The sequence below is a fragment of the Zalophus californianus genome, chromosome 3 (assembly GCF_009762305.2).
Source record: "Zalophus californianus isolate mZalCal1 chromosome 3, mZalCal1.pri.v2, whole genome shotgun sequence".
NCBI classification, from domain to species: Eukaryota; Metazoa; Chordata; class Mammalia; order Carnivora; family Otariidae; genus Zalophus; species Zalophus californianus.
Genome location: NC_045597.1, coordinates 165,557,927 through 165,585,640, shown reverse-complemented (window position 1 = coordinate 165,585,640; position 27,714 = coordinate 165,557,927). Strand labels below are relative to the sequence as shown.

General features: G+C 42.8%; 2 protein-coding genes across 14 annotated transcripts in view; one reads left to right on the top strand and one right to left on the bottom strand.

The window, feature by feature from the left end:
- Positions 1 to 384: 384 nt before the first annotated feature.
- On the bottom strand, positions 385 to 26,365 carry LOC113919938. 10 transcript variants are annotated; one of them, XM_027589956.2, is made up of 4 exons: positions 25,355 to 25,456; positions 20,702 to 20,860; positions 12,779 to 12,913; positions 8,173 to 8,617 (listed from the first exon to the last, which is right to left on the bottom strand). In XM_027589956.2, exons 3-4 carry the CDS (start codon positions 12,853 to 12,855, stop codon positions 8,305 to 8,307), a joined length of 390 nt encoding a protein of 129 aa, XP_027445757.2. In that variant the 5' UTR covers positions 12,856 to 12,913; positions 20,702 to 20,860; positions 25,355 to 25,456; the 3' UTR covers positions 8,173 to 8,304. The 10 variants fall into 10 exon arrangements, 4 of the variants coding, with proteins under 4 accessions (XP_027445757.2, XP_027445756.2, XP_027445759.2 ...); XM_027589955.2 differs by lacking the exon at positions 25,355 to 25,456 and adding an exon at positions 24,900 to 25,035; XR_003519172.1 differs by lacking the exons at positions 8,173 to 8,617; positions 12,779 to 12,913 and adding an exon at positions 385 to 811 and having other exon boundaries at positions 24,900 to 25,506.
- Positions 25,471 to 27,714, top strand: part of INO80D (INO80 complex subunit D) — a 65,749-nt gene continuing 63,505 nt past the window's right edge. The window contains exon 1 of one of the 4 annotated variants that reach the window (XM_027589946.2): positions 25,471 to 25,526. The gene's annotated coding sequence lies outside the window, so the exon portion shown is untranslated. The other 3 variants (XM_027589944.2, XM_027589945.2, XM_027589948.2) reach the window with 3 other exon arrangements.

Genomic DNA, 27,714 nt, shown 5'->3' with positions numbered 1-27,714 from the left:
TCAGGATAACCCACATACAATGACAGATCCATGTAGGAATACAAAGGCCTGACCTTCTAGACCCACGGGGGGACAACTCTGAAGGGCTGTCTTAGCTCCTCAAGCTCTCCGTGAGGTTGGCTGAGATTGTCATTGGGCCTGCAATTGCAGCTTAGCTTTCCCTCTGCCCATTCCTGCGTTCTTTCCCTCCCTTACAGTGTTGACCTCCAGGGAACTCATTAATAAATGTTCTGTACACTAAACTCTTCTCAGAGTCCACTACCTGGGGAATCCACTCTGTGATTGCCATCCGGAATATCTCTGTATCCTAGATAGCTGCTCCAAATATCACTGTCCCAGCTAGCAAGACGTGCATAAGAGAGAGGAAGCAGAGGACAAGCTCTAAACATTTTATTGACATGACTTTGAAACTGCATCATTTCTCCTCAAATATCACAGGTAAGACTTACAGCCACATTCACCTGCAAGAGAAGAGGCTGGGAAATGTAACTTCTAGTCATATACCCAACTAAAACAGAGATTCTAAGAGAAGTGTTCTAGTTATTTTTTTTGCTATGTAACAAACTACCCCAAAACTTAATGGTGTAAAACAACAACCATCTTATTATGCTCATGAGATGATGCCATGAGTGCAAAATACAGAAAGGGCACAGCAGAGATGGGAGTGACTCATCTCTGTTCTGTAAGGCAGGAACCTCAGCTGGATGGCTGGAATACTGGAGGTTGACTCAAACAGCTGGGGCCTGGAGCAGCTCCGATGAGAAGACCCAGTTCCCAGATAGCATCTTCATTCATATGTTTGGCTCTTGGGCTGGAATGGTAGAAAGACAGGCTCAGAGGGGATTATCTTCCAGAGCATTTACTTGTGGCCTATTCCACAGGAAAGTCTCAGGACAATTGTACTTGTAGAGTGTTCAGGGCTCCAAGAGCAAGACCAAGGAGGAAGGTTTTTATGATTTAACCTTGGAAATTATATAGCATCACTTCCATTGTCCTTTACTGATCAAGCCAATCTGGTCAGAGGGAGGAAATTATACATCCCATGGGAGGAGGAATTCAGATTCAAAGGGAGGAAACATACATCCCATGGGAGGAGTGTCAAAGAATTAAAACCACCGCAAGGGTAGATATTGGGGGTCAATTAGTTCCTACCATAGGCCCTGTATCTGTACCACAGCAATGAAGAAGGAGACACAGAGAGAAAAAAAGACCATTAGCAGCTATAAAATGAAGTTTCTTTTTACTGATTTATTTTTTTAATTATTTTAAAAATTATTATATATGAATATATTATTATTACTGTTTTTTTATAGAGAAGGGGGGAGAGAAGAGAGCAAGAATGAGAGAGTGTGGAGGGGGAGAGTGAGAGAGAGAATATATATACATGTTTTTAAGAGAGAGAGAAAGGCAGCAGGAGAGGGAGAGAGAAAATCCCAAGCAGGCTTCACGCCCAGCATGGAGCCCAACCTTGGGGCTCGATCTCACAACCCTGAGATCATGACCTGAGCTGAAATCAAGAGTTGGATGCTTAACTGACTGAGCCACCCAGGCAGCCCAGATGAAATTTCTATAATATACCAATTAATCTGTAACTATTTTCTAATTACCACATACACAGCTCCACTGCTTTTGTATCCAGTATAGAGTTGCTCAGTCCCTTATCATATATAGGATAGAGTTGAGGTCCTTCCTTCGGGCTCAGATTCTTTAAGCTTTTAAATATAACTCAAGAACCTTGGCATATGGAACTGAAATGTTCTTTGTGGGATTAAGGCTTATTTATAGGAGGAATGAGTCTCTGTTAGGTTTCTTACAGATTGTCCAGCCTGGGTTGCTATAGATTGGGTAACTACTAGGTCCAAACAAAGTAGTGTTCTTCAAGTAACATATTTAGTATCATAGTTTGAGTACCATAGTGGGACCCAACCTAGTTCTCCAGGGTCTTCCATTCCATTTCCACTATATAGGATTTACTATATTATTCAGCAGGATAAGTAACCTCCCTGCCAAACAATGTACTGTACATTATTAACATAAATTTATTTTCTGAAAAAAAGAAAGGTTTGGGGGGCACCTGGGTGGTTCTGTCAGTCGAGCGTCTGCCTTCGGCTCAGGTCATGATCCCAGGGTCCTGGGTTTGAGCCCCCCATCGGGCTCCCTGCTCGGCGGGAAGCCTGCTTCTCCCTCTCCCACTCCCCCTGCTTGTGCTCTCTCTCTGACAAATAAATAAACAAAATCTTAAGAAAAGAAAGGTTTTTAATCACAAGGGAAAACTCGACAGGAACTGAGCCTACTGGGATCTTTAAACTCTTACAAGACTTTGGGATTTCCTCATGTTCCTAGGGGTAGGGTGACCATGCCCCATTACTCTAGTAGAACAGAAGTATCCACTTGGCTGCTGGGAAGTCCTGGAATAATGTTGGAAATCTAAAAGGAGCAGTGAAGCATGACTAAATTTCATTAATCTCAATTTCCCCTGTCAAGAAGAATAAAGGCCACAATTTTTTTTCTTTTTGCCTGTTTTTTTTTAAGATTTTATTTTTTTATTTGACAGGGAGAGAGAGGCAGCGAGAGAGGGAACACAAGCAGGGGGAGTGGGAGAGGGAGAAGCAGTCTCCCTGCTGAGCACCCTCTGTTTCTTTTTTAAGACTAGAAGCAATCTGGGGGCGCCTGGGTGGCTCAGTCAGTTGAGCATCTGCCTTCAGCTCAGGTCATGATCCCAGGGTCCTGGAATCGAGTCCTGCATCGGGCTCCCTGCTGAGCAGGGAGCCTGCTTCTCCCTCTCCCTCTGCCTGCCATGCCCCCTGCTTGTGCTCTCTCTGTCAAAAAAATAAATAATAATCTTTTTTTAAAGATTTTATTTATTTATTCATGAGAGACAGAGGGGGAGAGAGAGGGAGGGGGAGAGAGAGAGAGAAGCAGAGGGAGAAGCAGGCTTCCAAGGAGCAGGGAGCCTGATGCGGGACTCGATCCCCAGACCCTGGGCATGACCTGAGCCGAAGGCAGACGCTTAACCATCTGAGCCACCCAGGTGCCCCAATAAATAATCTTAAAAAAAAAAAAAAAGACTAGAAGCAACCTGGTCTTTATCTGAAGTGCAACATTATGTGGATAAAGTTAAATAATAGGATAACATATGCTTTCCTGTAGCTTCCCAAACCCCAAACTACAATTCCCATAAAGCATGAAGTGGAAATGTATTGTTTGCTTAGTAGCAGGAACTAAATAGGATGGGGCTTGTTTTGTACCCGCAAACCCGGAGGGAATGAGGAGGGAAGGGTAGTGTATCCCTGGGCAGCAGCATTCCCTTGGGAAATTGGGATTATTCCTCAGTAACTCCTATGTATTTCCTCACTCTGTGACCTATGCCCTCTCCTTGTTTATTCACTTTACTAGCCAAATGTGTGTGTCCATCTCTCTAAACCTTTTGTTCCATAGGAGATGTGTTCCTTACTCCTTTTACTCTCACTATCTGTAGTGTTCTACCTAGTATTTCCCTCTCACATATTCCCACTCATACGTGAGGTACATTTTCTACTAGTTCAAATTTATCATTGTCCTCCCATGGACTCTGTACCTCTCCTTCACTGTGACTCAGTACACAAAATGTGTTGCTCTTTGGTACAACTAGGACAATTTTCATCCAAAACCGGAATATTAGGACAAATATCTTGTAAGGGAATGGTTTTAGGAACGTGTGGTGCCCTGTATAAATCAACTGATGATCAGAAAAGAGATACCTAATCATTTTTAATAATATATTTGAGTCTTGAGAATCCATATCTTATCCCACTGTGAACGTTTTGATTGGAATTGGCTCTTCCATTCATGTTTTATGGTTTAATTCATTAAGTCCCTGTACAAGAAAAGCAGTTTTAAGAAGGAAAATGAAAAACACCCTAAGAAGGTAGGAAACCTTTCTGCTAGGTGAACCACCAAAGAGATTATTAGGAGCTTGTATGCTTTTAACAGCCACCTGCTAATATCCTTAATAGCTTTATGATTAAGGCTACTAGGCAAAGGCTGTGCCACTTCAGTTGTATTCCCGGGGCAGTACCCAACATGCTCTCTTGTATATATACTTTTTAAGATTTTATTTATTTATTTGAGAGAGAGAGCACGAGCAGGGGGAGTTGCAGAGGAGCAGGAGAAGCAGGCTCTCCACTGAGCAGGGAGCCCGACATGGGGCTCCATCCCAGGACCCTGGGATTGTGACCTGATTTGAAGACAGACACTTAAGCGACTGAGCCACCCAGGCTCCCCACGCTCTATATATTTGAACATTCTGATGTTAACTCAAGTTATGCCTGATCCTCAAGCTTGAGTAGAACAAGTCAACTGCTCATCCTTGGGAATAACAGATAATTTTTCCCAGGCACCAAGATATTATGATGAGGACACTGGGCAAGCTTTTCCTAAATCCCTTTCCTTTCCCTCTGTGAGTACCTCTCTCCCAGAGAGCTCCATTGACTCACTCTCTGACTCAGCGTGATTAACACAATAAACGGTTGAGAAATTATTGTCTCTGCTAAGAGTTTCTGATGCAGGAAAGCACATGGATGCAGTTAGTGACCAAAAAGATACCAGAGCTCAATTTCCTATAGGGCCCATAATTCTTTTCCTGACCGCACTCACAAAGCTAATGCATCACACTCCATGGGCTCCAAAGCCTTTCACCTTCCTTCCCCAAAACCCCCAAATGCTTTTTCTACCAGAGTTCAAAGAATTTGCTCTTTGTTCTTCAATATATATGCACCAAGTTTAGCCGAGTTAAGTTTAGCCAAATTTTTTCTTGGGCATTGGAGGGAGGGAGACAAACTGGGTTGGCAGAGATTGCTTTCTGGTTAAATACGGTAAGTACCTAGAGCGCTCTATTTAAAATAGTTGCCTAGTGTTCCACTTACCTCTACCAAAATTTATCCCAATTCCCTATCAATAATGGTAACTAGGGGCGCCTGGGTGGCTCAGTTGTTAAGCGTCTGCCTTCGGCTCAGGTCATGATCCCAGGGTCCTGGGATCGAGTCCCACATCGGGCTCCCTGCTCCGCGGGAAGCCTGCTTCTCCCTCTCCCACTCCCCCTGCTTGTGTTCCCTCTCTCACTGTGTCTCTGTCAAATAAATAAATAAAATCTTTAAAAAAAAATAATGATAACTAAACTGTACTGAGCATATACTATGGATTAGGCACAGTTCTAAATATCATAGCCCAATGAAATAAATTCTATTATTAACTCCACTTTACAGGTGGGTAAACCAAAAGCACAGGAAAGTAGTTTGTTCATGGTCACACAGCTAGTAAATTGTCGAGATGGGATTTGAATCCAGGCAATTCTTGTTTGTTTTTTTTTGTTAAAGATTTTATTTTTTTGAGAGAGAGCGAGCATGAGCAGGGACAGGGGCAGAGGCAGAGGGAGAAGCAGACTCCCTGAGGAGCAGGGAGCTGGCCGTGGGACTCCAACCCAGGACCCTGGGATCACAATCTGAGCCCAAGGCAGACGCTTAACCGACTGAGCCACCCAAGCACCCCGAATCCAGGCAATTCTTAACCACAATGCTGTACTGCTTCCCTATTGATGGGATATATAGGCCTTTCTCTAGATTCCTCTAGATTTTTTTTTATTACAGATAATGCAGTAATGAATACCCTTGTACATAAATATCTGCATACTTTTCTAAGTATATCAATAAGGACAAATTCTTTGATAAGACATTATGGGGTCAAAGAGCAGCACATTTTTATTCGAACAGAAAAAGTTTCTTCTCCAAATTTATCATTTGTTTTGGGGAGGCAGCATTTTATCAGAGGCAACAAGCCGTCCTCTTGCTATATTTAGAATTTTAGTAGCAAAAGTACTAGAAAGTCATCTTAGTCCTTTTTTTCCTGAGGGAGTAATTAACTCAGTGGGTCTTTCCTCACATCCTTTCTGATATTTGATTAAGAGTGCAGACAGGTAAACTGCAAGGCAAAGAGCCCTAGACTAGGGCCTGGATCATGGTAGTTCAATGATTGAATTAAATGACTAGGTCTTAGTTTTTTTTTTTAATCTGTAAAAGGAGGCTATTACTACCTACTTTATCTACCACCTGTAGGTTTAGAGACACAACTATGAATGTATACATTGTTCGTATGTATCATTAGGAACACTTGTAGGGGCACCTGGGTGGCTCAGTCAGTTAATCGTCTGCCTTTGACTCAGGTCATGATCCCAGGCTCCTCGCTCCTCACTGGGCTCCCTCCTCAGCGGGGAGCCTGCTTCTCCCTCTCCTCCCTTTCTCTCTCTCAAATAAATAAATAAAATCTAAAAAAAAAAACAAAACAACAAAAAAAACACAAACCACTTGTAATAGAGGGATACCCATTTAGGAACCAGGGAAAGAACTAGGGGGCCCAATAGGGAATTGAGATCTGGTATCTTTTGGTCACTAAATACGTACATGTGCTTTACTCATACATGTGCATCAGAAACTCTGGTTGAGACAATAATTTCTCAAGCACTTATTGTGTGGAGACCATCTGTATAAGTCTTAGTATACTTTCAACAGGTAGCCTCAATATAAATATTTTATGAATAAATTAATGAACAAAGTTTTCAAGGCTGCTCATCAGTTTTCCAAAGCTAAGATTAATATCCTCTCTCTCAAAAAAAAAGATAATTTTTAGCACTTTGTCTTTCCCCTAAATAATGAATATCTATGTCTTCTTTAGAATTACGTACATAATATGGCTTAAGGTCTTAAAATTTGATTTTGGGTAAACTAAAAGCAAATCACCCAGAGCAGAGTGTGAAGTTATCTAGTTTGTCAAATGCTGAGTAACTGCCTCTCTATTAATTTGGAAAATACAGAAATGTAGAAAAATAATCCATTTATTGATTAGTAACCCTTATGCTGTGTAATTTATTGGTCCTTCCAGATATTATCTTCTATTTCTTTAAAGTTATTGATAGACACTGTTATTTGTTTTTTTTTAAGATTTTATTTATTTATTCATGAGCGACAGGGGGGGGGAGAGAGAGAGAGAGAGAGAGAGAGAGAGAGAGAGAGAGAAGCAGGTTCCCAAGGAGCAGGGAGCCCAAAGCAGGACTTGATCCCAGGACCCTGGGATCATGACCTGAGCCGAAGGCAGACGCTTAACCATCTGAGCCACCCAGGCGCCCGACACTGTTATTTGTGAATCACTTCCAAGTGATTAGCAATTTAGTAGAAATTAGTCATATGTAGTCATATATATGCTGACAAAAACTTTCAAATTATATTTTAGATGATGTAGTATTTTATTGGACTATATGTCACATTTCATAAATTTTATCTATTTATTCCAAAACTTTCAATTATCTTGAATAATGCCCCTTCTTGTTGAATATACCCATATTTCTTTTTTTTTAAGATTTTATTTATTTATTCATGACAGACAGAGAGAGAGAGAGAGAGAGAGAGAGAAGCAGAGGGAGAAGCAGGCTCCCAAAGAGCAGGGAGCCCAATGCGGGACTCGAGCCCAGGACCCTGGGATCATGACCTGAGCCGAAGGCAGACGCTTAACCATCTGAGCCACCCAGGCACCCGAGTATACCCATATTTCAAAGACTTACACAAATGTGGCTATAAATTGAATCCATTTTCCCCCTTTCCAACACATATACATATTTATGTGTGTGTTAGAAAAAAATATATATAACATATATATGTTAGAAAAAATATATATATATATTTTAAGTAATCTCTATGCCCAAATGGGGCTCGAACTCATGACCCTGAGATCAAGAGCCACATGCTCTACTGACTGAGCCAGTCAGATGCCCCTAGATTCATATATTTTTTAAACTTGGTTGGGAAATATCTACAAACTTCAACATGAAAATATTTTAGTCTTGGGTATCCTGGAATAGAAAAACATTCTATGAATGACACATGTACATACTCAAATGTAGAAATAAACATGAAAAACATTCCTTCTGATTAGATGTGAAAAGAATATATATATATATTTTTAGATTTTATTTATTTATTTATTTATTTGAGAGAGAGAGAGAGAATGAGATAGAAAGCACGAGAGGGAAGAGGGTCAGAGGGAGAAGCAGACTTCCTGCTGAGCAGGGAGCCCCATGTGGGACTCGATCCTGGGACTCCAGGATCATGACCCGAGCCGAAGGCAGTCGCTTAACCAACTGAGCCACCCAGGCGCCCCGAATAGAATATATTTTTAAGAATCTATCACTAGGCAGCCAAAATTTATCTACTGACGAGTTTCCCTTCAGGATTTTTCCAAGAACTGGGAAAATCCTGCTGTTTTAGTCCGTTTGGGTTGCTATAACAAAACACCACAAACCAGGCAGCTTATATGCGCCTTTATTTTTGACAGCTCCAGAGCCTGGAACTCCACCATCAGGGTGCCGTCGTGGTCAAGGAACTCCACCACCAGGGTGCCGTCGTGGTCAAGGAACTCCACCACCAGGGTGCCGTCGTGGTCAAGGAACTCCACCACCAGGGTGCCGTCGTGGTCAAGGAACTCCACCATCAGGGTGCCGTCGTGGTCAAGGAACTCCACCATCAGGGTGCCGTCGTGGTCAGCTTCTGGCGGAGGCCCTTTCCAGGTTGTACGCTGCCATCTCTTACTGTGCCTCACAAGATAGAAGGGAGTAGGCAGCTCCTGCGGTCCCTTTCATAAAAGCGCTAATCCCATTCATGAAAGCCCCATCCTCATGACCTAAGCACCTCCCAAAGCTCCTACCTCCTAAAATCATCACACTGGGCATGAGGATGTCAACATATGAATTTTGAAGGGGACACAGACATTCAAATCATAACAAATACCTCAATCGACAGCAGTCCTCCTCAGTTATGGGAAAGTAATTGCCGATGGCAAAACAGATACTAGTGTATAGTTCTGCCTTATTCTGAGTCATGCTATCAAAGAGACAATGAACTCAATGATGAACCTAAGTTGGCCAGGTCCCAGGTTCTAGTTGATGAATGTGCACCTTTACTAAGTCTTTGCAGTACTGAGGCTGTTCCTAAAATTTCTGTTCATTGTGCACATCACAATCCATTGAGATTATAATTTTTTAAAAAGATTTTATTTATTTATTTGACAGAGAGAGACAGCGAGAGCAGGAACACAAGCAGGGGGAGTGGGAGAGGGAGAAGCAGGCTTCCCGCGGAGCAGGGAGCCCGATGTGGGACTCGATCCCAGGACCCGGGGATCATGACCTGAGCCGAAGGCAGACACTTGACGACTGAGCCACCCAGGCGCCCGAGATTATAATTTTTTAACTTTATTCCAAATTTGGGAAAAATGATCAAGTTATGAGAAGGATTTGGGGCAATCATTATATCCAACACTACTTACTGAGTGGCAACACCATGTGATAATGTACACACTGACTTGTGTGTTAAGGGAGAAAGTTCTGGAATCAATTCTCCAGATTTAAATCCTGGCTCTATCACTTACCAGCTATGTCATCTTATTACTATTACCAGTTGAAATGGGGATAATGATAATAACACCTGCCTCTTAGAGTTCACTAAATATGTGTAAAGCCCTAAGCATGAATAAGTGCTTAGTGTTAGTTGTTATTTTCTCCTTTAAAAAGAAAGATTGAAAATGTCCATATGTATTAGGCTAAATATATTCATGTGGTAGATTGAATAATAGCCCCCAAATATGTCCATGTCTTAATTCCCTGAACATGTGAATATGGTACCCTACATGGCAAAACAGATTTTGTAGATACGATTAAGTTAAGGGTCTTGAGTTGGGGAGAGTATTCTGGATTATCTGGGTGGGGACAATGTAATCAGAAGGACTGTAATAAGGGTGAGGCAGGAGGGCAAGGATCAGAGATTAGAAGACACTGTGCTGCTGGTCTTAAAGATGTAGGAGGGGATCATGAGTCAAGGAATACAGGTAGTAGCTTCTAGAAGCTGGAAAAGGCAAGGGAACAACCTATCCCCTGGAGCCTCCAGAGCAATGCAACCCTGCGGATTGCTTAATTTCAGCCCAGTAGAACCCATTTCAGACTTCTGACTTGTGGAACTCTAAGATAATAAACTGTGTTAAGTCACTAAATTTGTGGCACTTTGTTAGGACAGCAAGTTCCTATTAATACCTGCACCTAACCTATGGAGACACTAATTTGAAGTCAATACAAACAGAACTTTACTTCTAGTTCTCTTGGATTACAACTGGAGTTATCCTTGGAAAAGTGATTTATTCTAGGTTTGGAGTAGGAAAAAAGATAAGATGAATCCAGGGCATCTTTTGATATCAGAAAGTGAAGAGGTGCTCAAAATGGATTGGGGGTATATCAAGAGGGTATAGACGCTAACCTGAAAAGGCTACCAATGGCTAAAGTTGGAACAAGTTGAACAACAAAATAATGATGGATTATAACTCCCCAAATAAAATATGTATTCTCGAGTCCACAATGAAATAAATAAATACATAAATACATACATACTTGGAGAATGGACAATTCCACTGAAGAATGTTAAAATTAATATGGGAAAGGGGTGCCTGGGTGGCTCAGTTGGTAAAGCGTCTGCCTTTAGCTCAGGTCATGACCTCGGGGTCCTGGGATGGAGCCCCAGTCTGGGTCCCTGCTCAGCAGGGAGTCTGCTTCTCTTTCTCCCTCTGCCTCTCCCCACGATTCATGTTCTCTCTCTCTTTCTCAAATAAATAAAATCATTAAAAAAATTAATATGGGAAATTTTGAGGAGAAGCAGACTATTTGCATAGTTCAAAGTATGTCTCCCACGATACTTTGTAATTACAAGTGGAAATACAGTAACTCTGCAGTGGAGAAACCCAGAAGACACCAGCTTAACCAAGTAATCAAGATTAATAATCACTAGCGTGGCAAGCAGAATTCTAAGATGCCTGCTTACTCCCTTTGTCCTCTTTACCTTTGTTTTTTGTTTTTTTTCAAAAAATATTTTATTTATTTATGTGACAGAGAGAGAGAAGGAGAGCACAAGCAGGGGCAGTGGCAGAGGGAGAAGCAGGCTCCCCACTGAGCAAGGAGCCCGAGGCAGGGCTCGATCCCAGCACTCTGGGATCATGACCTGAGCCGAAGGCAGACACTTAACCGACTGAGCCACCCAGGCGTCCCATAAGAACCTTCTACACCTGGGCCTAGAAGTCACAGACTCGAGGTGTGAGAGGGATTGTCTGGGAGGTTTTCCTGCTGCCCTTATAGATGGATGTGCCATCAATTAGAACTGGAGAGGGGCCTCTTGGAAGTGAGAGTGATCCCTGGCTGCCAAACGGCCAGAAAACAGTTCAGTCCTATAACTGAGAAACTGAATTCTGCCAACAGGCTGAGTGAGCTGGCAAGAGGACTACAAGTTCCAAATGCAAATGCAGCCCAGCAACACCTTGATTTCACCCTTGTGAGACCCTGAGCAGAGAGCCAGCCATACTTTGCCTGGACTTCTCACCTCTAGAAACCAAGAGATAATAAATGGGTGGTGTTATGGTGCTGGCTCTGCGGTGATTTACTCCAGCAGCAGAAGAAAACTATACAACTAGCCCTAACACATCTCAACATCATGCCCCCTGATAGGATGCCCTGAAAAGGACACATCCCGTCTGAGATTTTCTTGCCAAAACTACATTACCTCATCTAATCATGAGAAAACATAAGAGAAACCCAAATTGGGAGACATTCTACAAAATGACTAACCAGTACTCTTCATAAAGGTTGAGGTCATGAAAGAGGAGAGACTTGAGTGTCGGCAGTGGGAAAAGGACATTAGCGGTAAGCAGATGAAATCTGAATAAAGTCTGAAGTTTAGTTAACGACAACGAAAAATACAACAAAACACTTGGAGCTATTTCCCTCTAGAATTGGGCTAGTCTATGGAACTGTAAGCAATTTACTTGCCTAGAACTTGGTTTTTCTAATTATTAGGTAACACGAAAAGCACATTCTATTTTCCTTTAAGATAGCTCAATTTTGGAAGAGTTGGTATGTTTTGGAAGACTTAGTATGCTTCGGTATTATAATGATTTTGATGCAGTGTTACAGATTAATGAAAGAATTTTTTTTTTTTAGGAGAGAGGGTGCATGCACAGGAGTGGTGGGGGAAGGGCAGAGGGAGAGGGAGAGAATCTTAGGCAGGTTCCATGCTCAGCACAGAACCCGACATGGGGCTGTTATCTCACACCTTGAGATCATGACCTGAGCCGAAATCAAGAGTTGGACGCTTAACCAACTGAGCCACCCAGGTGCCCCTAAACCAAATACTATTAATGGATATCATCCAAAAATGAAAATCTGGACAACTTGGTACATTGTGGAGGCTTTTTGTAGTTGCTGCTTTGCTGTTTGCTTTTTTCTTTTACTTCAAATTAAGGAGTTGGCCTAAACAACAAATACACAAAATCCCCTTTTGTAGTTTAAAAGAATGAACATTTCAGAAATTTTCTGGACTCAAGTCAGGATAAAGAGAGGGAAGCAAAAGAGAATTCAGTAACACACCGTTCAAACAGTTTGATTTAGAAAAGATAGAAACCCTCTTCCAATAGAAGAAAAAAAAACGGACAAAAGGCCCGCATGGAGTATTTACATGAGCTTTCTAAGAATGGTACCATGAGTTTCTTTCCCTATAATTTTTTTGTTAGCTTTATTTCAGAGAGATGGACATATATGGTAGGGAATGAATGATAATTTATCACATCATCAGTGATTACTGTATAACATTCTCTAACTTTGCTGCTCATACATTTTAGGTAAATAATTCTTTCCTCCTTCCTCCACAGACAGAAACATAATGCTTACCATTTCGAGCTCAAGACTGGCTTAACGGCCTCTGAGGTTAATGTTAACATCATTCTGGACAGAGTAACAGGAAGCATCTGGGTATCTTACCACAAACTGAGATGATCCATTCTTTCGCCATATGAAGTATAAATTCTGTTGGTATTAAATTACTTAATTGCTTCTGCTTTATACATTAATATCTTAAAACATTCAGATATGTAGAACATCATAAAACCTCTGGGAAAACGAAAATGATTTATGACTATGTAAATATTTACTTTGTTCTTCCCAGTTGGTCAATATTTATTCTTTTTTCCCCATTTACTTATTTTTATTTTTATTTTATTTATTTATTTATTTTTTTAAAGATTTTATTTATTTATTTGAGAGAGAGAGAATGAGAGATAGAGAGCACGAGAGGGAGGAGGGTCAGAGGGAGAGGCAGGCTCCCTGCCGAGCAGGAAGCCCGACGTGGGACTCGATCCCGGGACTCCAGGATCATGACCTGAGCTGAAGGCAGTCGCCCAACCGACTGAGCCACCCAGGCGCCCCTCCATTTATTTATTTTTAAAGTTTTTATTTTAATTCCAGTTAGTTAACATACAGTGTATTATTAGTCTCAGGTGTGCAATGTAGTGATCCGTCACTTCCGTACGACACCCAGTGCTCATCACAAGTGCCCTCCCTAATACCCATCACCTGTTTCACCCATTCCCCTCATCCCCCTCCCCATGAAAGCTATTCTTGCGAATCTTTTGTTTTTATGTTCTAGAACCATCTATGGCTACAGCAAAACTCAGGGAATAATGTCAATTAACAGCTGCCAAGTTACCTAGAGGAGCAGATGGTATAATTGATTATGTCCTACAAAATGGGGGAAAGGAATACTTAAAGGTATTTTCTCAAATATGCCACAGAGTTTCCACACAAAAAGCTGTAACAAAAACCATATTTTTCTCCTCTTGTATGTTTGTTTTTACTTCAGGTGATTCTCTTATATTGTATTTTTTACTTTTTAACCTGTAGAGTTTTCTTTTTTAAGAGAGAAAATATTTATTTGAGAGAGCGAGAGAGAGTGAGGGAGAGAGGGCAAGCATGAGTGGGGAGCGGGGTGCAGAGGGAGAGGGAGAAGAAGACTCCCTGCTGAGCAAGGAGCCCAACATGGGGCTCGATCCCAGGACTCTGGGATCACGACCTGAGCCTAAAGCAGATGCTTAACCAACTGTGCCATGCAGGTGCCCCCCGTAGTCATTTAAAAATAGAGTGTGCATACACTTTAAGTGATTTTAGCAATAAAGAATGTACAACAGAAATAAGCTAAGAGAAAAAAGTAGCATACTTAGCACCACTCCCAGATTTTTTAGCTAGACTATAATATGGACAATTGGAATATAATCCTCAAGAGACTGGCATAGTTAGAATTGTACAGATATTATTTTATTAATCACCTTGGACTCTTAGTGAGATTGACAGAAAGTCCACATTTGCTTCCTCAGAACCCTTCTCATTTAACCCATAGAATAGCCATATCTTTTTTTTTTAAAGATTTTATTTATTTATTTGAGAGAGAGTGAAAGAGAGAGATCACAGAGAGGGAGAAGCAGACTCGCCGCAGAGTGGAGAGCCCCATGTGGGGCTTGATCCCAGGACCCCGAGATCATGACCTGAGCTGGAGGCAGACGGTTAACCCACTGAGCCACCCAAGTGCCCCAAATAGCTGTATCTTAATTATACAATTGTCTCAAAGACATTGAACTGGTTAAGAATTCAAAATCTCAAATATTCATTAAAATAATAAATATGGTGCATTTATTATGGCAGGCACTGTTCTAGATGCTTAGTGAACAAAATAGGTTTTAAAAAAAGAAAAGGAGGGGCGCCTGGTTGGCTCAGTTGGTAAACCATCTGACTCTTGATATCAAGGTCATGAGTTTAAGCCCCATGTTGGGTGTGGAATCTAGTTCAAAAAAAAATTAAAATTAAAAATATTTTTTTGAAATTTTTTAAAAAGGAAAAAATCCTAGCTTTCACGGAATATATATATATATATATATATATATATATATATATATATGTATTATTTAAGTAGGCTCCATGCCCAGTGTGGAGCCCAGTATAGGGCTTGAGCCACCCAGGCGCTACAGAACTTACATTTTTTAAAGTGGGATCTGTATAAAATAAAACATCTCTAAAACAATAATTCTTGGGCGCCTGGGTGGCTCAGTTGGTTAAGCAACTGCCTTCAGCTCAGGTCATGATCCTGGAGTCCCGGAATCGAGTCCCGCATCGGGCTCCCTGCTCTGCGGGGAGTCTGCTTCTCCCTCTGACCCTCTTCCCTCTCGTGCTCTCTATCTCTCATTCTCTCTCTCTCTCAAATAAATAATAAAATAAAATCTTTAAAAAAAATAAAACAATAATTCTTTTCTCTCTTGCCAGATGGAAGCCACTTGAGGGCAGGGGTTACTGTTTCCCCAATATCCTAACTGCAATGCCTGGCACACTGTAAGCGATTCATAGGTATTCCTTGAATAATTAAATAGCGGAAGACCCTTTTTGCTTAAGTACAAATAATGGTTTTTTTATTGCCTGTTTTATCTGTTCGAACTTTTCAGCTTGGTTTTCAAAGTTCTCTTAATTGGGCCCTACCCTACTTCTTTATTTTCCACTATTTTTCAGCATACACCTTGTCATACTACAGAGAAGACATACTCCTGCTTTACCTCATGCCACTTCCTTTGCCCCAGATAAGTTAAAAACCTTCTCCATATAGAGTCAACAAACACTGATCTAGGATCTTCTATGTGCCAGGACTGTGCTAGAGGTTTCCATGTATCTTCTTGACTCTACACGAGCACTTCTCACAGGTTCTTGGAAGGAGCTAAAGAGGCTCTGAGTTCCGAGAGCAGCCCAGGGTCACTCAGCGATCCAGGTGGGCCTGGACAACAACCCAAAGCAGCTTAACTCCTTGCTCTGCCCCTTCAGTTCCCTACTATGAGCCCTTGCTTGTCCTCCAGGGTTTCCCTGACCTTACTTACAGCTAGACTGTAAGCTCCCTGTGCTCAACTGGGTACTATATTTTACTTCCCCACAGAGCCTGAGTGCCATGCCCAGCAAGCACTCAATAAATACTTCTTTATTTTTTTTTAAAGATTTTATTTATTTATTTGAAAGAGCGAGAATGAGTGAGTGAGTGAGAGAGAGAGAGAGAGAGAGAGAGAGAAAGCGCACATGACAGGGGGGGGAGGGTCAGAGGGAGAAGCAGACTCCCTGCTGAGCAGGGAGCCCGATGCGGGACTCGAGCCCGGGACTCCAGGATCATGACCTGAGCCGAAGGCAGTTGCTTAACCAACTGAGCCACCCAGGCGCCCTCAATAAATACTTCTAATTGAAGGAAGGCAACCAATTTGGGCTGAGGCTCCTATTTTCAACTGTTACGAGTTAATCTTTGCAATAAATTCCATCTTTTTTTCTTTTAAAGATTTTATTTCTAAGTAATCTGTACATCCAAGGTAGAACTTGAACTCCCAACCCTGAGATCATGAGTCACATGCTCTACTGAATGAGCCGGCCAGGTGCCCCACAAATTCCATCTTCTGAATTAAGTTTTATACTGTCAGAACTTGCTGTTGTGAAAAAATACTTTTAGTCTTAAAACACCTCACCTGAGATTTTAGTATCTTTGACTTACTGGTAAACAATTTAATGTTCAGCTGATCTACTTCCTTCATTGCCTTTAATCACAACCCTGTTCAGTCTATTTTCCAAGCACAGGAGTCCTAGCGTTTCCAGGTTTTCTTTCATTCTTTGACCACACAATGGCCTCTTCACATCTTTGAGGTATGACAAGGTAAACTTGCGTTTTCATGAGATAACCTATCCAGCATCATGTGTTCTCATGAGCCAACAGATTTGCCCTCAACACGTTTAGCTTGGCCAGCAGTTGAGAAAAAAGTAAGAAACTTAGTATTTTTAAGCCCAGCGGTCTCAAGTTCCTCTCGGGCTCCACCTCTCCCTACTGCCTTCAACCAGGCCAGTTCAGACCTTTATCCTATGCCTCAACTGTAAAGCCAAAGAGAGGACAGGGCCTGTCTGGTTTACTCCTTTACCACCGCAGGACCCTACAAATTTCAGCCTGATAATATGTAGTAGGAGCTCTTCAACTTCTTGTCCCGATCCACCATAAAGATACATACATGTGTTTGTAAACGAAGAGAACTGTTTCATGAAATAAACTTTGACCACAATGACTCTGGTTATTTTCTCTTTTATAGTGTTCTATTCTTTTTCGTAGGTCATTAGCTGCTGAGTTGATGTCTTTTTTTTTTTAAAGATTTTATTCATTTATTCATGAGAGACAGAGAGAGAGAGAGAGAGAGAGAGAGAGAGGCAGAGGCAGAAGGGAGAAGCAGGCTCCCCGCGGAGCTGGGAGCCCAATGTGGGACTCGATCCCAGGACCCTGGGATCATGACCTGAGCTGAAGGCAGACACTTAACCGACTGAACCACCCAGGTGTCCCTGCTGAGTTGATGTCTTAAGTTCCCTGTTTCAAACACAAAATGCCACAGAACTGAGGTCAGTTCTCTGGGCAGGGTATCACCTAGTACCCTGTACAAGAAGACCCCTGTGATCATTAGAGCCAAGTGCTAGGGAAATGCCTAGCTAGCAGTCTGGCACATAGCAGAGTGAATACATTGAATACACGCTCGTGGTTTTGTGTTGGCTGAGGCTGTTCTTACAGTGAAAATATATAGTTTGATGACATGTTTTAAAATTAATTTTCATTTAATCAGAAGTACTAATAACTTCAATCAGAGAAATCTCACACAAATCTTCCAAGGAAATTGTAAATAGGTAAATAGGGTTTTAATTAATATGGTATTTGTTCAATACTTTGGAAATCGATTCTAGAGCAAGGCCCCTCTTCAGTTTTCTAATTAAAGTCCGACTTTGATTCCAGTCACTTTCTATGAATTCAGAGAAAAGAAAAGAAATAGAAATGTTCAGTTATGGAGTGGCTGTTAAGTTTCAGATAGTATACCATGTATGGTCCTATAAATCATCTTATTCAAGCAGTGGTCTTAAGAATGAGGGCATTGAGGCTTGAAGAGTCTAGGGAACTTGCCCATTTGTATAGCTAGTAAATATTAGCTATAGGATTCACACATGGTTTTCTAAACCCCACTTGAACCTAACACTGTATTTGCATTTTAAAACAATTAACTAATACCTGTCTGATAAAACAGTTGGAAATGTTATACATGTCAAACATTTCTTTTGTGGGATGGCTCTTTTTGAAGATATTTCATAATCTGGGGCATCTGGGTGGTGCAGTTGGTTGGGCTTCCGACTCTTGGTTTCAGCTCAGGTTGTGATCTCATGGGTTGTGAGACTGAGCCCTGCATTGGACTCCAGGCTCAGCGTGGAGTCGGCCGAAGAGTCTCTCTCCCGCTCCCTGTCCCTGCCCGCCAAGGGCTCTCTCTCAAATAAAATAAATAAATCTTAAAAAAAAAATCATAATCATTCTTATGCTTCCTTGTCAGAAAAATCTTTCTTCAATACCTCATACTGAAACTTAAATGCATTTCTCATTCTTTAGAATGGCTAATGAAAGAGGGCTTAACTGGTCATAATATTCTCCTGCTGTGCATTCTGTGTGTACTCTTCCTGTACCCCATTTTATGTTTAACACCTTAATTGAGTCTGAAGGACACCAAAATCTCAGCTAAACTTAATATTCTTTATTGCAGACTGTCAACTATCTGGATATTCAAAACTACCTGAAGGGGCGCCCATCTGGCTCAGTCGGTAAAGCATGCAACTCTTGATCTTGGGGTTGTAAATTCAAGCTCCATGATGGGTGTAGAGATTCCTTAAAAATAAAATCTTAAAAAAAAAAACTATCTGGAAAAAATTAATGGACTGTTTCTGTTTTAATGTAGATATTTGGTATGCCATAATCTTAATCTCCTTTCATCTTTTTCTGTGTTGAGGTCAATTTGTGACTAGTGCTGCTAAGCCCACTGTCTTGGTAGTGTTTCAAAACAAAACAAAAACAAAACAGTCCTCCCTGACCTTGAGCCATACTGCCTGTAAGGTGTTTATTGGCAAGCAACCAAAAAGGGCAGCTTTACATAGCACTTACTATGTGCTGGAGACCCTGACTTGGGCCTTTCCTGCACTATGCCACTTAATCCTTACAACAATACAGTAAGCTAGGTACTATTATTACTCTCATTTTGACAAATGAAACAGAGGTTAAAGAGCTTGCCAGGATCACACTACCAAGGAAAGTAGTAAAGCCAAGTTCCTAAACCAGATGGCCTTGACTGGAGATCGAGCTCCTAATCACTTCACGTTCTTTTGCACAAGAGGAACACATGCGGAAACAAACAAACAAACAAAACCCCCCAAAAACCTAGAAAACAACTCAGGGCATTAAAGTAAGAATAAGGTCACCGTAGACTCAGGCTGGCACCGCAAAGCTTCAGGGACAAGATTTTGAGCAAGGCATCAAAGCAGAGTGGGAATGAGGGCATCAAGACAAAAAAATGGTGGGGCGCCTGGGTGGCTCAGTTGTTAAGCGTCTGCCTTCGGCTCAGGTCATGATCCCAGGGTCCTGGGATCGAGCCCTACATCGGGCTCCCTGCTCGGCGGGAAGCCTGCTTCTCCCTCTCCCACTCTCCCTGCTTGTGTTCCTTCTCTCGCTGTGTCCCTCTCTGTCAAATAAATAAATAAAATCTTAAAAAAAAAAAAGACAAAAATGGCCATGACTTGCTGTGTGGGGCGAAAAACAGCATCAGCCTAATAGAAGAATGAAGTTGGATCATTTTTAGTAGAATCTTATTGACTTCTATCCCCTCATTTCTTTCTCTTTCTGGTTTTCCTTAATAAAACAAAATGCAAATACCTACTTGTAAGCTCACATAAGCACCCAGACATGTGTAAAACAGAAACACCAATGCATAGAGTTAAGGTAAAAAGTATAATTTTTGGTTACTGAGGTCTTCCCTCCTGGTGTACAACTGGCCTTGCCCTTTTATAATTTGATAATCTTCCTCACCTGAATTTGAATCAAACTATTTGAATTTTTTTTAAGATTTTATTTATTTGACGGAGACAGTGACAAAGGGAACACAAGCAGGGGGAGTGGGAGAGGGAGAAGCAGGCTTCCCACTCTGAGCAGGGAGTCTGATGCGGGGCTCATGACTGAGCCACCCAGGCACCCCTATTTGATTTACGTTAATGGTAACTCCTTACTGGGGCGCCTTGGGTGGCGCAGTCGAAGTGACTGACTCTTGGTTTCTGCTCAGGTTGTGATCTCATGGGTGGTGAGATGGAGCCCTGCGTGGGGCCCTGCACTCAGCAGGGAGTCTGCTTCAGATTCTCTCCCCTGCTGTCCCCCCCCAACTTGCTCTCGCTCTAAAATAAATAAATGTTTTTAAGACAACAGTAACTCCTTACTTTAACTGAATGAATTTCCTCCTTTTTCCTACACTCACTACTGAATTCTGGCTGCCTATAACAAATATATGGCAAAGACGTTACAGTACAAGAAGTCCAAGCTTATTAATGAACATGTTCTGGAACATCACTGTTGATTAGCTGTTTGGAACCTGGAATTTATTTTCCCATGGAAATAGTGGTTAAGTTCCCAGTGGGTCTACAAAAAGCTCGTTGCACCAGGAATGTAGCAGAAATGAACACTGTGATCTTTGTGTTGGCCTTTGCCTGTTATTCTGAGGGCTCTATGGATTTCTCTTCCTACTACAATGTTTTAGCTAAACCACCACTTTTGGGACAGTTTTTCATTACAAATTATAGAAAAGGCTGACAATCACTTATAATTCTACTTAAATCCAATCATTAATACTGCTTTTGGGTGTTTCTTTTTATTAATCATTACTTAAACTACAACTTCGGTTAGACAGTTGTTTTCCTTACTGTAGGTTGGTAGTCCACAGAACATCCCCAGAAGGCCGACAGCCGAAGCTAGGTTACATTCTTCTGCCGAAAGCATAAGGCAGTTAAATGGCACTAGGGACACGTCTCATCCCTGCTGCTGCCAGTGACCAACGGGTTCCTGGAGGATATCTTTTGGCCCTTATGGGGATTTAAAAAAAAAGAAAAGACAAGAAGAAGACTTTCTTGGTTTCTGGCATGGCATCAGGTAGGAATTCCCAGGTCTCAGTGTCCCTGGGTTAGGTATTAGAATGCGTAGACGCCCTGATCATGTGTGTTTTGACTACAGCTGAATCTATATTACAGAAATTTCATACTCAAATAATCTAAAACCATGACCTGGATGTCTGCCAAATACGCTTGTCTCAGAAACATTTTCTTGCAGGGCATGGTAACCACGATAAAAACCGAATCCTTGTTTTAGATAGAAACATTACCAACAAATGTTTCCAAAATAGAAATGCATAAAGTGAAAAAAAATTGTGTCTATGGCCATCATAATAGTGTGGTTTTTAAAACTTTCAGGCTCTGTACACACAGCCTACTTCTACCTTTTCACCTCCTTGGGAGTTTTTACACTGGCTAGGGACTCCTAACATGACTTTAGAGTCTGTCTTTGGAAATGTATAATTAGGGAAGGTTTATACCCATACCCTTATCCCCCCTAGAAAACCCCATGTATAATCTGTATAACCATGTCTGCCGTCAGTGTCTTTTTTAAACACTCAATTCTGTCAGCAAACATTTGCCAACAAAGGCATGGGTTTATTGCTTAAAGACATCAAATATATTAAACACACATAAATCTTTCATTTTAAATCCACACAATCAATGAGTGAGACCTTTTAATGATATAGGTGGTATTTTCTTAATAACGTCACGTTAAGTGTTCATAATGAGATAGTTAATTTTTACAAAGTTAAAATAACACCAAAATAAGATCGATTAAAGATTCTAATATAGCAAAAATATTAAATCAAACACTTCCTATTTCAACTAAAGGCCAAACTGCTTGTGAAATTAAGGCACAGTAACAGAATAAGACACCACTGCTTCCCAAGTATCATTTTGGTAAAACTCTGGCATTCATGGCTGCAGGTCACTGTCATCCATTAACTAGATCTTTATAAAATAGCGTAACTTTTCAACCATAGGTAGCATTTCTAATTATGCTAGTACTTTACAACATACACTGTTCATTTTTTTCTCTCTCAATCACAGTGCTATTTCATTGACAACTTTCATTCCTCAAAATAACAGATAGACTTAGTTACTAGATCTCACAAAGGTGAAATAGGCCACTCACTGGTTGTCACCAATGAAGAGGGCTCCAATTGCTGGCCACTCAAAATTTGGTTTTGGCAGAGCATATGGCAGGGATTTAGCATTTCCAGATACAGAACATAGAGCTGTGGTGGGCACCTCAGAAATTCTAGAGCACAAGGAGAATTTGAAATCTTTTTAGAAAGTTTTAAGGCCAAGAAGGTCTACACCCCTTGAAAGCATAGACAGTTATCCTAACTGTATTTAAATAAAGAAGGAAGAGAGAAAGGAAGGAAAAAAAACCCTGTTTGGAGCTTTTGGGGGTATTACATGACAGCACATATATAGTGTCCAGCAAGGTTACCAAAATGCAGTAGAGGCTCAATATTAGCCAAATTTCAGTTTTGGGAATTTTGGGGGGCAAAAAGAGGGTTATTTAAGATTAATTATGTCAGTTTGTTGTTTTTTAAAAAAAAAGATTTTAGGGGCACCCGGGTGGCTCAGTCGTTAAGCGTCTGCCTTCGGCCCGGGTCATGATCCCAGGGTCCTGGGATTGAGCCCCGCATTGGGCTCCCGCTCAGCAGGAAACCTGCTTCTCCCTCTCCCACTCCCTCTGCTTGCGTTCCCTCTCTCACTGTGTCTCTTTCTGTCAAATAAATAAAATCTTTAAAAAAAAAAAAAAGGGAAGTCTGAAGCGGGCTGGATCCCAGGACCTTGAGATCATGACCTGAGCCAAAGGCAGACACTTAACTGACTGAGCCACCCAGGCGCCCCAATTATGTCAGTAGTTTTGTTACCACCTGCAGCTTCTAGGAATTATGGAGACACAGCACCTAATATGAGTTCAATTATCAACCTAAATAGTGACCAATCAAATTCACCAATATTGCAAACGTAGTGAGAGTTCTTTCTTGGTTAGGCTGTAATTCCCCGTCTGGGTTATTTAGCTCAGCTGGTGGTTAAACATCTTGGATTATAGCTACGTACAAGTAAGTCAAGCTTTATAAAGAGAAAGACATTGAAATACTAAGACTATGCATCATATCCCATATCCCTAGCATGCAAATAAGTTTGCAGGACACAAGAGGGATTGCATAAAAGGGTGCAGTCAGCTTAAAGTGAACACATCTTAATTTCTTGAAAAATGCAAAGCATACCTATAAGGTCATATCATATATAAGAACAAGTTCAAAACACGTTTTTCAAGTCCACTTGGGTTCCATGTTAAGGGAAGTAATTTCCTTGTTATGACCAATGTGTTTGATCTCCCAAAGTTTTTTAAAAACTTGTAAATAGAACACAATTTCACAGTTGAGGTTTCCAAGATGATCAGAATCAGTTAATTTTACTTTAATTACTTTATTTTTTTTTAAGATTTTATTTATTTGAGAGTTAGAGGGCAAGTGAGAGAATATAAGCAGGGGGGAGCAGCAGAGGGAGAGGGTACTGTATTCAAATTTAGATAATAAAGATGGGGGTCAACATGAAAATATTAAGTATCTGATATATGCATTATCGGAACTCACGTTAACAGTATGGGAATTTCTAAATTTGGAAGCTCAAAGAAAGAGACATTTTTAAGTGGAGTCCTCAGTTATTTCTAAGTGCTCTGCAATACATTTTAAATTAAAGAAATTAAATATTGGGACACCTGGGTGGCTCAGTTGGTTAAGCGACTGCCTTCAGCTCAGGTCATGATCCTGGAGTCCCAGGATCGAGTCCCGCATTGGGCTCTCTGCTCAGCAGGGAGTCTGCTTCTCCCTCTGCCCCTCCCCCCTCTCATCTCGCTCTCTCAAATAAATAAATAAAATCTTAAAAAAAAAGAAATTAAATATTCTGCTGATTCAAGGCACTAATATTACAAATCCATTCCCACTAGGTTAGCCAACATATGTCAGAAAAATAACTTTTTAGTTCAAGATTCAATTCATCATTCCCTGTAGAACATACAAAAAGATCCCCTGGTCATTTTCTGGTATTCTCCTCTTCGCAAAAATAGAAAAACATCTCTGTAATTTACTCTCCTCCAATAAGCGTTCTGTGGGAATTGCTGCAAGGGGGGTGGCACGCTTCTCTCACCTCTGTGCTTCCTCAGCTTTGTGTAACTTTGATCCCACTCATCTAGTAAGCTTTGCTCATTAAAAAAAGTAGACCCGTGACATCCACTGCAACATATTAAAAGTAATTTACAGAGGCGGGCAGCACATTGGAAGTTATGAACTAACAACACAGCAACTCTAACAAAAACACACATTTTTCCATTCTGTGACACAGAAAGTGGGCAGCAACACGTGAAAGGCACCAAAGAGTTAAAGCATCTAATTAGAAAAGCCAGTTATCTGGGTATAATAAGCAAAGTTTCTTAATAAGCAGTTTTAAAGAAAATCTAAAGCTGTCTTTCAAATCTCTTTCCAGTTTTACAGTAACCTTTCTTCCTGGGGAGACCCTAACAGAATTATTTCCAGGAATCTGGTCAGTTATACCTAAGTTGTATTTAACCTCCCAGGGATCTCTGCCTTTATTTGCACTGTGAAAAATAAACAGCTGTATCATGCCTTTCTGGACAGTCAATAGGTTTTATTTACATTGCTTTGAGAAAAAGAGACAAAAGACATCCCTTTACAATTGTCTTTCAGCAATCTCACTTTTGAGGGCAATATATAATCCCCATTTTTACATAGAAGGCACCCTGTAAACACACCTGTAAAAACATATAAATAGACAAATGGACATAAAGTGGCTATGAAGTCTCTTGAAGTACAAATTTATAAACTGACCACCAGACACAGAACTTGGACCTGCAATGGTGAAAAACCATGATTAAACTGAAGGAAAAAAAAAGAAAAAAGAAAAGAAAATACCACTGCCCCCGACATGGGAAAAAAAAATTAAATAGAAAATAGAAAACAATAATCACCGGAAAACCTGTGTCTTGTAAAGATTTCTTTCCATCAGAAGATGCAGAAACATTTTTCCCCGTGGAGCAACTGAAAACGTTTCTCAAGCGCCCCCAGTTTCTTCCCTGCTTTTTTCCCCCAGGCGCCGGTGTAGACGGCCGGTGTGGACTTTTTTCCAGAGATGAGAAGTAGAAGTGTGTACTTTATCGGGAGCGGGTGCACTTTTCCCCCCGGCCCCCCTTTCCTCTGCCTCCAAGATGGTAGGAAAGTTGTCGTTTCGGAGGGCAGAGGAGCGGCTCTCTGGTGTTATGTCCTCGCAGTGCCTGTAGTGGTGCTATAGGAGGCTGCTGCCTCTTCTTGTGCAGCCCCGGCAGCCCTGCCTTCTTGGCTGGAGAGTATATTCAGGGATTTCCCCTTAATAATCACCGACCCTGGGAGCACTTTTTAGTTTCCAAAATAAAAATATGATCCTCACCCCTCTTGCTTGACAGGGAAAGGCTCTCGCCGGAGCCCAGGGGGGAGCAGTAACAGCGGCAGCCGAGCTTCCGAGTCCATTGCCAGCGCCTCTCACTCTGATCTGTCAGCCCGGCCGAGGGAAAAGGGGGGAAGGAGGAAAAAAAAAAAAAAAAAAAAAAAGCAGCTGAAAGGTAAGCAGAGGCGGCCCCAGGCCCGGCCCACATCCCCGGGCTCCCGTAGGGCGGCGGGCAGGGCCGCGCAGGCAGGGCGGGCGGCGAGCGCGCTTACGTGAGGCCGGGGATTCGCCGGCCCGCGTCAGGCCCCGGGCAGAGAATGAAAGGGTGAGAGGGGCCGGCGCCGGGGTGGCGGGGGCTGGGGGCCGCGGGGCCTGGGGGCGCCCACGGGCGGCGGCGGCGTGCCGGCGGGCAGGCGGGCGGGCAGGCGGGGGTCCAGCCGGGGCTCGAGCCGGGCGAGCGGCGCGGCCTGCGCGGGCCGGGGTGGGGGTGTGGGCCGGGGCGGGGGGTGGGGGGGAGCCGGCTAGGCCTCGGGCCGGCGGGCCCCGCGGTGGCCGCGCCCTGCCCCGGCACCCCGGGCCTCCCCGCGCCCCTCCGCCTACCCCGGGGCCTCCGGGCGGGACGGCGGCGCTGCGGGGCCGAATCGTGCGCCGGCCGGGAGGCCCCCCCGCGGGGCGGCAGGCCCGGGTTGCCGGGACAGGGGCGTCAGGGCCTAGGAGTGGGGAATGGGCACCCGCCCACCCCTTCCCCCTGGTCTCTCGCAGACGCCCCCCACCTCCCTCGATTCCGGTAATCGTTGAATTTATTTATCCCCCTCTGCGCTCCGGGCGGCCAGGCCGGGGCGGGGCGGGCGGCCTGGCGGGCGTGGGGTGGGGTGGAGGGGCGGTGAGGAGTCAGGTGCAGCCGCGGCCCGGAAAGTTTCCTTTTAGGCCCGAATTGGGGGTTGCCCTCCTTTCGGGGAGCCCTGGTCCTAGCGCCCGCGACCCCCGAGGGCGTGGGGGAGAGCACTCGGCTATTTTGCAACTCTTTGCCAGTTCCTGTCCATTGAAGGTACTCCGCCCCTGTACCCCTCGCCCGCGCCCCACCCCACTCCCCGGCGAGCCCTTCCTGGGCTGCAAACTCCAGCCGGTTCCCCCCGGAGCCCCCACAGGCTGGGAGAGGGCCTTCTCTGCCCGTTTGGAAAAGTTTTCCAGGGATTTTTCTTAGCTTATTAGTTAGTGACTGGGCTCTTGCTGTGAGAAAGGAGGAGGTAAATTCAGGTGGTATTTCTACCGGGTAGACTTTCCTAATCGCCTTTTTAGCCCTTACTCCAGAAACCGGGGGTGTTCATTTCAGATTAAGCACTCCCCTCCTTTCCTCCCGGACTCCTTTGGGTCTCAAGCCCCCCTTTTCTGGACGGTCCCCGCAGAGGGAAAGACGTAGGGAGACTGTCATTAGAGGGGGCTGGATTTCTGGAGCAGCCCCCAGACGTAGGAGTTTCCTGCCCTATTTGGTCAGTGTCTGGTAAATCAGACACATGAACAGAACCCAAGGGGGAGACCCTACTTGTCAGAACGCTTGGAAGCATTAAAAATTAGTAGGAGGAGGGAGTGGAGGTAGGCAGGGCAGCTCCTGAAACAAGGTATGCAGTTTAAGGACGAGTAGTTTATTTATTTCCGACGGTAACTATTTGGATTTATGTGATATTCTTACGTTCGACCCTGGAGATAGAAAAATGGGGATTTTAAGGAAACTTGTTATTGCCACAACTCGGAAGGGTCGGTGGAAGAGCCCTCAGGGAACTGAACATAGCTGACACAGTGTGGTTTTGGTAATTTTTTTTTTCTATGTTTAAACGGATTTAATTTTAGCTTTATTTTGGTGCCATGAGCTTTGAAAGTTGCAAAAGAAAAAAAAAAGTCAGAAACTTAAATTTCCAAATCTAGATTTCCTGGTTTTCAGGGATGGGATGTTTCCTGTGGTTACACTTAACCTCCTTCTGGTTGTTCTTTGGTATGGAAGTGGAAATGTTAATGTCCCCTGCCCCCCACGACCAGCCCCTGGTGTGGGCAAGGTTGGAGGTTATTTTTCCTCTTTCGATTGTTCCTCCCCCTCCCCTTCTTTTTTTAGTGGACCTCGGGCATTATGTGCTGTGTATGTGCGCGTGTCCTGCCTGGTATCAGGCTGTAGTTCACTGGCAGAGGTGTTCCACATTCTGACCACACACCCCTCCCCAGAGCACTGTTACCTAGTGAAAGGCTACCACTTGCAGAGCAGTAGATAACCCATGACTTACTTGGTCTGACTTCTGTCAGGCGTGGAAGTGAGACTCCTTCTGTGATTCTTACTAAGTGTGGCTTCTTTTCCTTTTGTCTGCCTAAAATAA

Coding starts and splice junctions, on each gene's coding strand:
- LOC113919938 (XM_027589956.2), bottom strand. CDS start 12,855: ATGCTTCCTGTTACTCTGTCCAGAATGATGTTAACATTAACCTCAGAG. Junction 8,618..12,778: donor CCAGTCTTGAGCTCGAAATG/GTAAGCATTATG, acceptor CTATCTTGTGAG/GCACAGTAAGAGATGGCAGC.